The sequence below is a fragment of the Pteropus alecto genome, unplaced genomic scaffold (genome assembly GCF_000325575.1).
Source record: "Pteropus alecto unplaced genomic scaffold, ASM32557v1 scaffold50, whole genome shotgun sequence".
NCBI lineage: Eukaryota > Metazoa > Chordata > Mammalia > Chiroptera > Pteropodidae > Pteropus > Pteropus alecto.
In genome coordinates this window covers 1,631,182-1,643,509 of record NW_006431918.1, presented here as the reverse complement: position 1 = coordinate 1,643,509, position 12,328 = coordinate 1,631,182, and the positions used below count along the sequence as shown (strand labels likewise).

Here is a 12,328-nt window from a genome sequence, read left to right as displayed (position 1 = left end):
ATAAAACCACAATAATAATTTGTATGGTTATGTTATGTTTCATTTCATTTTGGTAAACACCTAGAAGTGGGAATGATGGATTGTATGGTAAGTCTATGTATATGTATATGTATATATATATATATATGTATATGTATATGTATATGGTGGCAGAGTGAGTCAGTGGGTCATATTGTTGAATTTATTTGATTTGAGTTTAATCATTTCAGATCTAATTGAATTTTATGTTGAATAGTTGTTCTTAGGTTCAACCAAGTTTAACTAACAATGCCTGTCATGGTATATGTTAAAAGAAGTGGCTCCATTATTGCCATACAGTGATCTGTCTGATTTTGGCAATTTTAATGATATCTTGCCTTACATAACTTTGCTAAATGTAAAAAACTTGTCTAAAATAGTATCACTTACTTGTGAAATTTAATTACTTCAGGTTCTGTGTGTGTTGAATTTTCACTTTGCCTTTTTTTGTAGTTTAAAGTCAGTATTATTCATAAGAACATCATAGACAGACTAAGAAGAAACATTTCCAGACTAAGAAGAAACATATTAATAAATTAATATCGGTTAAAGTTTTCTTTTTTTTTCCATTTAGTATAGCTAATTTCATTCAAAAGTAATTACTTCTTGAGTAGCATTTATAATAAAATTACTTTATTTGAAAACACCTTCAAATTATTTTTCTTCCAGGGAATCTGGAGTCCTCGAAAAATTCCTAATCCAGATTACTTTGAAGATGATCACCCATTTCTTCTGACCTCGTTCCGTGCTCTTGGTTTAGAGCTTTGGTCTATGACCTCCGATATCTACTTTGATAATTTTATTATCTGTTCGGAAAAGGAAGTAGCAGATCGCTGGGCTGCAGATGGTTGGGGAGTGAAAATAATGATAGCAAATGCTAATGAGGTATGGTACTAACCAAATGGTAGTAATAGGACTTGGTACTGGTTATAGTTATGCAAACCTCCCTTTTAAAGGTAAATCAATATGCCGTAATGACAAAATGCCAAAGAAATGTACTTAAATTTATGTAGACATATTTAGCTTTACTATATTATGATACAACTTCATTATGAACTATATAATGAACTTCATATGTATATGTAAGTCCTTATTTCATTCCTTAAATTATGATAGCTTTAATATAATTTAATGCCTATTTGCTATTTACAGAAATGAGACTAATTAATATTTATATTTGTAGTCTTCGTCTACAAGTCTTTGTCACCTTGTTAATTCAAGGCCTACGTGGTAACAATAATCCTCGGGTTGATTTTATTAATAAATCCCTTAAAAGTGCAGAATGAGTTCTCAGAGAGTTGTATACTTCTAAATGAAGCGGGTGATACATTCATAAAGAGTAAATTCTATCATGAAATTTACCAAAACAGAAAATTGTCATTATTCTTGCTGGTAGGTTAGCGGTTTCCACCTTCGTAGTAACATATCTTCTGGTACAGAGCCTCCAACAGTGATGCATGCTAATAATCAAAAAGTTTAGACTTTACAAAGTATAATATAGGAAAATTAAATATCTTTTAGCTTAACAGGTTCATTACTCCTTAATGTAAAATGCCTAGGTAAAATAAGGTGTTTTTTTCCTTGGTAGGCTGTATTTCCTAATGAAAGTTTGTAAAATCTGAATTGCATTTTCATGCTTATTCCTTCGCCAGCCTGGTATAATTAAACAGTTAATGGCAACGGCGGAAGAACGCCCGTGGCTTTGGCTCATTTACCTTGTGACAGCGGGGCTTCCGGTCGCACTAATTACTTCGTTTTGTTGGCCGAGAAAAGTGAAGGTAAAGAAAAGGAATTTCCATCAACTTAAAAAATAATCTCTAAATGTTTAAGAGTTCTATGAACTGAGCAAGTAGTTCTTAAACGTAATAAACTAATTTTTGTATAATTTTTTACTGATAGTTCACTGTGCGTGATGTCAGTTATTGCAAACATTGTTTTAAATAGTGCTTTGCTTTTAGTAAAAATAGCTTATGTTAAACTACCACAGAAAAAATACGAAGATGCAGAGTATAAAAAAACTGACATATGTAAACCACAAACAAAGGGAGCACTAGAGCAAGAAGCGAAGGACGAGAAAGCAGCCCTCGAGAAACCAGCAGACTTGGAAGAGGAAAAACAGCAAAGTGATGGTGAAATTCTTGAAAAAGGTAAGACAGTGATAGAGATGTGTAGTGGGGACCCTGGGCAAAGCTCATGAGAGCAGCAGGTTGTCTGGTAAACACTAGCCGTTGCACTTGCTTCTTGTCGGGTTTGTACCATCCGAATCCCCAGAAATGCATGACTGTGCAAAGTGGGGTAATCGTCCCTGTCTGGGTGCTGTCCCCGCTGCACAGCCATCATCCTGTCCACAGTTTTTGTCTTCTAGGAAGAAAGAGATTTAAATATTGTTCAGTTGCTTAAGAGCCTAGCAACTAAGAATCCCATACACCGGCGCTTTTTGCAGGGACTTTTCTTGCCTCCGACTATGCAGATGAGACGGACGGCGTAGACCATGGCCTCTGTCCAAGGGTAGTAGGTGTGAGGCAGGTGACCGCCCCAACAACATCAACACCACGCCTTCCAAGGGCTGTTGTTTACCATATTAAATAAATAATCTCCTGAAAGGATTGCCGAATCAAATGAACCCTTCCCACCCTCTAGTAAATTCCTAAAGATGTTAGAACTAAAGAACTGAGGGTTTGGGTGGCTCTCCGTCGAGACCTTATGCACATCTAGGTGGAAATGAAATGATTGGTACTTGCCAAGTGTCTCAAACCAAGTTACAGATTGAGCTTTTTACAACTTAAACTATGTCTTAAGTACTATTTTTAACTTAATAGTTGATGAAACAGTTGACTTAAAAACAGTGATCTCAAAAAAAAAAACCCACACATACATATATTTACATATATACACATACCTATATATTCTTCGGTATTCATATTATATACAGACTGCTTAAGAATTCTTTAAAACTGCCCCTTTCCTCAAATATGATTATTTATATATAAAATGTGGTAAAATAATGAGTCTTTGTAATTAATTTTTTTACAATTTCTAATGGAAGAAATTGCTTTTGGGTATTGGAATTTAAATAACCCCTGCTTAGTGTAGTTAACACATTTCAGTAGCAAAATTCTAATTCATCAAGTCTTTGCCTGTAATAAACTCTGTTCCAGAAGAAGAAGGTGAACCTGAGGAAAAGAGCGAAGAAGAAGTCGAAGTCATAGAAGGACAAGAAGAAGGTGATAAGTCGAATAAGTCTGGATCAGAGGATGAGGTAAGCAGCTCTAACAGAAAATACACCAGTTTCTATGTGTGATCATTATCCGTAAAAAAATTATTTCAATAAAAGCAGCAATCTGGTTTGTGAAGGATTTTTACCATCTTTCTCTCAGCTTTCTTAAGAGCCTCCATATCATTTTTAAAATGTGTCCATGAAGAAGGCAAGAAAATATAATTTATATTATTTTAATGCCTAATGAAACAGTATAAAGTAAGCCTGTGGTTTACAAAATATAAAGAAAGCCTCATCTATAAAAAATTGACTTTACTGCTAAAGTATTCTGTTGAAAGGCATAACAAACAGACCATTTGAATATTTATAAGATAATTCTGTTTATTACAAGACAGTTTTCTTTATGGCCATTGTGAAAACATGTTTTCTCAATAATTTACGTCCCATATGTTGAAATATTTCATTCCTTGAGTCGATCAGTACTATCTGCATGATACAGTGTTTTTCTCTTTAATAAACTAGTTTTTCATTAACTTGATAGATCTTACCCCTTTTTACATCCTGCTGTGTAATAGAACTTTCTACAATGCCTTTTTTTAGTCAGTCATTTTGGAATCAGAAACCATTCAGGGTGTAATTCAGAACGAGAGCTGTTTGTTGATCCGGCACATGTACCAAGCCTGTGTTCACGTCTCTGGCCCTTGCAGAGCTGCCTGTCGTTACCCCACGAAGTCACCACTGTCATTCCTTGGTGTCGGACAGGGTGACAGTCCAGTTTTGCCTGGCCTGTTGCATGTGATGAAATAAACTCTTGTCTGTTTGAAGTAGTCTCCCTAATAAACTTGTTTTATTGTTTTTTTAAAGCTTATTCAGTACATTTACCTGGTTACTGGTCTTAACTGTCTTGTGAGGTTTTAAAGAGGCTTGGGGGATCATTATCTAGTATGAATATCCATATTTAGAGAGAGCTGGGTGAGGATCATTTCTTCCAGAACAGAGTTTTAAACAGTCATTCCCTAAATAATACTTGCAGTCATTCATTTGAATATATATTCTAGATACGTTTTGCTTCACAAAATATTGGGTACCTTTAAAAATATCTTAATTCTATCTTCCAGTGTTTTATTCTTATGTTTGTCAGTGAGCTAACGTAAGCCCATTTTTATATAGTATGACCTTGAGAATAATTGTATAATCCCATATAATACCTTCATTATTTAATATTGTTATACAAGTGTAATTTGTGTGTAAATGCTTATTCTGGAAGGGTAAGAATTAAAGGAAAGAAAAAACCCAAACCATAATTTGATATTTCCCTTCTCTCCTTATTTTTTGCAAAGTACTACTGTGCCAGAAATTTTCTGAAAAAGCTTCTGTAAAACCAATACAACATTTCTTTACTTACAGAAATAGTGTGATGAATAGTTAGTGCTTAATATCTCACACTGGAAATATCATATAACCTTTAACTGTGATGTTGAGATTAAGTTCTAAATCCTAAAATAAAATCACGAATTGAGTTGTTAGCAGTATTTCTTGTCAGATGCATATTTGATAAGCAGTTATTCCAAAAATGTAATCATGCCAAAAGATGAATTAAAACATCAATTTATATACACATTTTTGATCAGCTGCATGAAGCAAAGGAATATATATATAAGATAGCATTTGATTGTCAGAACATGTATTTCAGGAAATAAGAAATGTGTTACTACGCTCCACTAGGTTCCAGATCCTGTGAAAATTGGCACTTTCATAACGCTTTCTTCTAGATGAAGGAGGCGGACGAGAGCACAGGATCGGGAGATGGGCCAGTGAAGTCCGTGCGCAAAAGAAGAGTACGGAAGGAGTGAACGGGGCTCAGACTCCCAGTTCCTGAAGAGCGACGTCTGGCGATCCCGAAGCGGTGTGCCAGAGCCGAGCCGGAACCAGCCTGCGCAGCCCGTTTCTCCTGTCTACCAATGTTATTCTTTCAGATACCTATTTTAGTCTTTTCAGGAAAAAAAAAAAAAAAAACTTTGAAATTACCTGGTCTTTGAATTTAGAATAAAAGAAAAATGGCACTTACATATCAGATTTAAGAGGTTTATATTATTAGAAGTTACACAGTTTTAATAATTTGGAGAAAGTTTTGGTTTGTACAGAGCAAAAGAATATGCAGTGGCTTCCGGCTTATTGGAAAAATGGGTTATTGCGATTTCCTCGTAAACAGCTCTACCACAGGATAACTGGTAGTTCTGCGATGAAGAGGAGCATGTGTTCTGTTGTACAGAGCTAACTGCAATAAAGTTTCTGTGTGGTGGTTTAATTCTATCAACAATCGAAAGTGTTGTATGTGACCCCTATTTTAACCTAGTTTGTGTCAAATTACAGTTGTGGTCCATTGACTTAAATTATAGATCCCTTTAAAGAGGTGCTTTGCTGACAGATGAGTCAACAGAAATGTCTAAAGTCATTCACAGAATCACTGGTTAATAGTGCAGCATATTTTACATTTGAATACAAAGATAGCAGGTTTATCAAAACAACAGATTTTTTTCAAGCTTTTAGTTTTATGCCAGAATGGTTTACACGACTCATATTGCTTATGTATCCATTGCTCTTGAAAATACATTTTTTTCTTCTTTAATTTATACCCTCTTTAGTAGGTAGATTGTTGGGGTGCTTTACATTATTTTTTCTGATCATTGAGAGATTCTAATGGCTAATAGATATCAATCATCATGTTTTATATTTTTGTATTTTATTTTAAATTGCTTTTTTTCTGATAAATTCAAATCTAAGTCTACTGTCTCATCTAGCTTCAAAGCTGCCTGAGGTAGATAGCAACTATCACTCTTGCTCCTCTTTTTAAAGTACAGTAACTACCAAAAGTGACAGGATGACGTTATAATGGAGCTGTATTGTTCCATGTAAAATATTTTAAGGAGTTTTTGTTTGGGTAACAGGTTAGATCCTTTGGAAAGTGATCTAAATCTTTGAGACCACAAAACTACTTTAAAATTCTATCTAGAGAATTTTAAATTGGTTGCACGATATTTTGGATTCCTTCCTGGTCATATACACCCCATCTCTGGGCAAGCACCAACTACATTCCCGTACAATCCCCTTCGCAATAGGACATTTAGAGCTTACGTATAAGGAAAATGAGTCTCTAACTTCCCCTGTACTAACGGAAGCCAAACATAGCCGGTAATACCGTCCACTCCTAGAGAGTGATTTGCAAATGAATATAAGTTCATTCCATTGCTGTGTTCTGAACTTACATAAATTGGTGGTGGCAATCTTAATACATCGTTGACCATACTTTGTATTTCTTCAAATACGGAGAAACTTAACGGAACTTAACCCATCTTGCAAGGACTCCCTTTCTTGCTTTGTATTTGGAATGTCCAGATGAACTAGACATTAAATGATTCTACATGAGAATGTTTCTGAAAGTAAACAACTTCAGGAGATAAATCCTGCAATTTTATGGAAACCTTCTTGCCTGACAGGTATCTTGTATGTGAACATTATTTTTTCTAAAGATTTATTAAAGCTTTTTATACTTCTCGATAGCAGATTCGATTTAACTTTAATGTTTGGTTAAACTCCCATGATCTTGCAGTGGTAAAATGAGCAACCAGTTTTGCCAACTTACTGCTACTTCCTGTGGACATGCCCTCTTGGATGTACCATAGCTGACAGGTGTAATAAAAACTTAAACTCGTATAAATGTGTTTACTAGATCCATGCGGTAGACGAAACATAATCTTCCTTAACAACAAGATGGCTTTTTTCCTTTACCACCCTAATCTTTGTTTAAAATGACAAAATTTAATCTTCTCTAACAAAGGAGAAAAATAAATGTATCTTGCTTTTATTTTAGTTGGCCTTTTTAGACGCTTTCTAACTTGACCGGGCTAAAGTAGCTTCTTTTTTCTTGAATATATATATTTTTAAAGATAGCCTCACTTCCACTGATTATTTCTCTAGGAAGACACACATTACTAGAATTAGTGGCCTTTTTGAAAACTTTGCATCTCTGCCCCATGCACTTTTCTGAGAATTTGGTGATAATGAGTTGGAAGCCATGGTCGAAAATGGCAGAGCTATCTACAAGTTTCTGAATGATTAAATGGAACAAAGCCTGCTAGCTTACAGTGCTCACCTCAGAACCTTAGGAGAGAAACGCTTCTATTATCTTTATCGCATCTCTTGTTACGGAAGACTAGCCTAACCTGAAAAATACAACCACCTTCCCCCTGGCAATTTTGGATCCATCTTTGAATCCCTTGCTTTTATTTTTTAAATTAATGTATAATATCCTGTAACATTTGTTTTAATAAAAATATTATCCCCCTTAATGCCCCATAACTGGTACTTAAATAAGATATGCTACTTACTTATCCTGTGGCTTTGAACACCCCTGGATACACCACTATACCACTCACTGTATACTCTAGTTACTTGGGCAACTGTATCAAAACACAATTTCTGAAACAGCCTTTTATTAAACAGCAAAGTAAAATTGCAACACATTTTAAACATTTGTAAATTATGTCACAAAAGATGCAAAATGTTTTACAGTATGACTATTACATGTTCATACAGCTAGTCATTCATCAAATTGTACACCGATACAAGATTATTCCATGATTAAAAAGTAGGCCAAATCTATTAACTACAAGCTATATTAGTGATTCTCTTTTCCTATTTAACATTTTAACATTACTTCTGATTAATTTCCATTAGCAAATGGAATCTACAAAATAAATTTAAAAAAATTGCTGAAGAATGATTAAAACTGCAAACCAAGAAGTTGGATTTATAGAAAATTCTGGGAGAAATAGATAAAATACTGAGAACCTTATCAATTAGTATACATGTAAAACTCTCCCATTCATGATTCTGATACTTATACACTCAAGGGATTTTGCAGAAATTGATCTGCTCGGTACTACAAATATACTTTGAGACCAAACGCTTTGAAACTATTCTATTCTAGATGTAGTTGGCTAATGTTAAACTTAATCCACTTTCATATATATTCCCAAATATCTAATCTGTGCCAGAGAGAACACAGATCTGGAGTAAAAACATTTGGAGTTGGTTACTACTGTTTATCAAGTACTTCTTCCATCCTACTTGTCTTTTCTCAAAATTTTCTATTTCAAACATACATACATATAACCAGAGCTCATCTTTTCAGATACCAAATTATTTAGTGTAAAAGTTTTCAACAACAAGTTTCCCAATTTTACAATTCAGTTTCAAGGAAAAACCTTCATCTTTATAGCCTCTATTTTCAGTTGATTAAAGGGAAACCAACAATCCTATCTTACTACTAAATACAGACTTGTACTGCTTAACCAGAAGAATACGTTCTGAAAAGGCATTGTGCAAACGCTGTGCAAAGATCATAGAATGCACTTACACAAACCCAGATGGGAGAGCCCACTGTACACCTCGGCTACCGTGCCTGTCAGTGACTGAAACATTGTTATTGGGGGAACGGCTAACAAGTAACAAGCCCTAACTGAGAAAGTATCTTATTTTGGTTAAGTTTCAACAATTAGAGTTCAGGTTACTCTCCAGACAATTAACGATTGAAATTACTTTTACAAATGTGAAATCGGTTTTTTTCCTTTGGGGGAAGGGAAATGGGAAGGAAGTAGCGAATGGAGAAAGAGGCACAAGATGGTGGACGGGGTATATAAAGCTGTGCATTTAGTACACGATTTTGGTCACTTTCACAACATGATTATTTTCTTGTATCTCCTAACTACGCCTATAATAAAAGACAGTGCTAAACCTATAAATCAAAGCAAATTTGATAAAACATTATCAAGTTTCATAAATATATGCATTTCTAATTATAAAGTCTCTACAATACATTATCACATTTTTCAAAGACTAACATAATACACAAACTTATAGAAGTCTTCTGTTATGCTCTTAATTTTGCCTAGATCTGACATTATCTTCATAGTCAATGAAGCCACAAACAAATAACTTCTGGAATCTATCCAACATTTAAAGAAAAAACATCAGCAGCAACTCCATAGACAGAGGGACAGCTATCCCTTACTTTCGTTTGCTTTTCGTGTCAGTTGTTTGAAAAACACTAGAAGCTGACATGAGGTTTTCTATATATTGTCCAAGAACTTGGTTTTCTGATTTTAGCTTCAGATTTTCTTCCTTAACTGCATCTACTCTTGCAGAGAGATCTATATTAAAAATTAAAAAAATATATATCTGTTATCAATAAAATGATGGCAATGATTCTGTATCATAAAATGCTTATGATTCATTCTTGAGAGAATACAATCCTCGATTTTTCTATTTTTAAATTCAGATTACTTTAGAAGTTAAGGTATACAAAGTAAAATGAGTAAAAGTCAATACCAGAATTCCTAAAAAGAGACTTCACATTAGACTAAATGTTATTCTCTGTAAAACAGCATTTATGTGGAGTAGTTAATTCTTAAAATGGTTATTTTTTTTAAAATATGGATTTTGTTTTTAAAATGTGAATTTGGGTTCATATTTTATCAACATAAAACCATAATGTCTTCACTAGAAATGTTTAAGAAAATGTGACAGGTGAATACAACTGAATTCATATGCTGGATAAAGTCAGTTTCCAAGCAATTGAACATTTTATATTTTTACATTAGCATGAAATTCAAAAGATGCAGCTGCCGGTGATCGAATAAAACATTACCTCCACTCATTTATTTAATAACTAAGTACTGGGTACCCTCTAGAGCCAGGCACTGTTCTTAGAGGCAAAAATAACAACAAAAAAAAGTCCCTGCCCTCACAGAGCTTACATGCTAAATGTGCATATGGGCACATGTGCATTTAGGGGGCTTGAAGTGGGGGTCAGGAGGAAAACCAAGAAGGATAAGGAACATAGGAAGCAAAAGGGAAGGTGCCCTTTTATCCAGTATAGTCAGAGATGGCTCTTTTGATAAAGGGGATCTGACCAGGTACCTAAAGGAAATGAGGGAATGAGCATATAGATATGCAAATAACTATGCAAAAAGACCCAAGCAGAGGGGTAGGGCAACTGCTAAGACCCTGAGCAGAAGCAAACTTAAAGAGCAGCAAGGGGGTCAGCGTCTGAGGTAGAATGGATGCGGCAGAGTGTTGTGACTCTGTGACATGATCTGCTTGCTCTGGTGTCCAAAACAAAACAAAACAAAACAAAACAAACAAAACCCCACAACCTCTTCATTAAAAAATTAAAACCCAAAAAATGTTTCAGTGTTGGTATTTTATGCAAGACATTTAGAAAATGAAAAAAAAAAAAAACTCAGATCCATTCCCTTTTAATCTGAGGCTAATACATTGTTTTTAGTATAAGTGGGTTTAGTAACAATGTGGGGCTTTAAAGGGACTCTCATGTAGTAAGTAGCACATGTTAGATCTTAAAGAGGGGAGCTTGAGAACACTATGTGACTTTCTTACTGAAGCATCTCTGTTCGGGAAAGTCAGCCAAAGCTACAGGCAGACGGGGGCGGGGCGGGGGGGGAAGCTATTGAAATGAATGTAAAATTTATACTTTTAAAAACTGTGAACACTGACAAAAGTTAGCAACACAAAGGATAACAATTTAAATTAACTGATGCCATTCAAGGAAACTACAAAATGCAAGCTAACCTTCAAGTGTGTGTTGGAGTTCCAACACTTGATTAATAAGTCGCGTTTTTTCCTCCAGTTCCACCTGATTTTCAGCATCAACTGCTGTAATAAAAAGGTTCAAATTTACTATTAATTAACATTAGGTACCATTTGTGTAGCGTAGCATTTAAAGATCTGCAAAATGTTTTACATTTATTATCTTACTTGACTTATACAAGAGCCCTGTCAAGTAAAATGTTCTATCCCCACACTGCGGATAAGAACACCGAGGTGAAGATAAAGTGTTTTTTGCCAACCTCTCAGAGTTAAGGAACAGAAGATCCCTTAAATCCTTTCCAGAACTAGAAAGGACATAAATATGTAAGTAAATTAGCCAAATCCAAGCTTCTAAATATTGTTCTTTCCATTGCTTAATAAAGCAAAAGCATCCACAAAACCAAACAAAAAAAGGAAAAATACAAAAGGAACATTAAAAAAAAGAAAAATAACATACCGTCCATGTCAGCATTCATCATCTTGGGTAACAAACTTTTGGGCCTTGGATATTGGTCTGCAATAAGAAAAAGTTAGAAACACACGTATATAGCACTAAAACATAAGCTTGTCTTTCAAAAGTAAATTATGTGACCCAGTAGGACCCTTTCACATGCTTTACTGTTTTTAACGATAAAATAAACACCTAATGGGTAAATAAATATAGGATACGTACAAGTTCTTTACAAAGAAGTTTTAAGTAAACAAGAGAAAATGGTGGTTTTTTTGGTAATCGAATACATAATACCGCTGTACATTATTTTTGGAAGATAATGATCAATGCTAGCAAAGTTATAGAAAACTAAAATAAAGTCATTGTTTATATCTAAATGCTTTACACATACAAATCAACAGGACATTGCAGTTTACAGATGTGGACACTATCTCAGAAAGGCTATGTATCTTGCCTTAGATTTCACAGCCAATTCCGTAACAAGAATTTGAACTTAGATCTAACTATAAAGTCCCTTTTTCCATTATGCAATGGAAGAAACTATAATATGGCCCTAATCTAAGTTTGCCAAATATTTTGCAACTCTCGAAGCCAAACTCCTTTGATATTTCTGCTAAGCAACTGAAGATAAATTTCATTCGCTTCAAGCTGAATTAACAGTCAACGTGTTTTGTTTGTTCGGGTCTGTTCAAGTTCTGACTAGTTCTGGTTACATAAATCCACAAATTAAGGAACTGTTTGGCCAAACGAGGATCTGAACGTGAGCTAGGTCCCCCAGAGAATAGCTAGCTATCCTGAGCTTAACGAGCACATGCACAGAATACACAGGCACAGCCGTGGATCCCCAGGCACAGAGACGGTGCTGGGAACATAGCACAGCACGTCCTTAATGTTACGTCATAGTACTGGAATCGATATATTGTACGATAAAAGTCTTGCCTTTCAGGAATGTATCCCCTTTCTCCTTTCCAATC

General features: G+C 34.7%; 2 protein-coding genes across 8 annotated transcripts in view; one reads left to right on the top strand and one right to left on the bottom strand.

The window, feature by feature from the left end:
- CLGN (calmegin) overlaps nucleotides 1-6,795 on the top strand; it is a 36,181-nt gene extending 29,386 nt beyond the window's left edge. For all 4 annotated transcript variants that reach the window (XM_015585134.2, XM_015585137.2, XM_015585135.2 and 1 more), the window contains 5 exons: nucleotides 688-903; nucleotides 1,671-1,796; nucleotides 2,006-2,165; nucleotides 3,177-3,277; nucleotides 5,008-6,795. In XM_015585134.2, coding sequence (XP_015440620.1) covers nucleotides 688-903; nucleotides 1,671-1,796; nucleotides 2,006-2,165; nucleotides 3,177-3,277; nucleotides 5,008-5,088 — 684 coding nt within the window. In that variant the 3' untranslated portion in view covers nucleotides 5,089-6,795. The remainder of the gene's footprint in view (nucleotides 1-687; nucleotides 904-1,670; nucleotides 1,797-2,005; nucleotides 2,166-3,176; nucleotides 3,278-5,007) is intronic.
- A 916-nt stretch (nucleotides 6,796-7,711) lies between these two features.
- The window catches only part of SCOC (short coiled-coil protein), a 30,529-nt gene continuing 25,912 nt past the window's right edge, over nucleotides 7,712-12,328 (bottom strand). Inside the window, exons 1-4 of one of the 4 annotated variants that reach the window (XM_006906223.3) lie at nucleotides 12,294-12,322; nucleotides 11,361-11,417; nucleotides 10,886-10,969; nucleotides 7,712-9,447 (exon numbers count right to left, since the gene is read on the bottom strand). In XM_006906223.3, coding sequence (XP_006906285.1) covers nucleotides 9,305-9,447; nucleotides 10,886-10,969; nucleotides 11,361-11,382 — 249 coding nt within the window. In that variant the 5' untranslated portion in view covers nucleotides 11,383-11,417; nucleotides 12,294-12,322 and the 3' untranslated portion in view covers nucleotides 7,712-9,304. Of the gene's footprint in view, nucleotides 9,448-10,885; nucleotides 10,970-11,360; nucleotides 11,418-12,293; nucleotides 12,323-12,328 lie in introns of those variants that run through there. The other 3 variants (XM_006906225.3, XM_015600667.2, XM_006906224.2) reach the window with 3 other exon arrangements.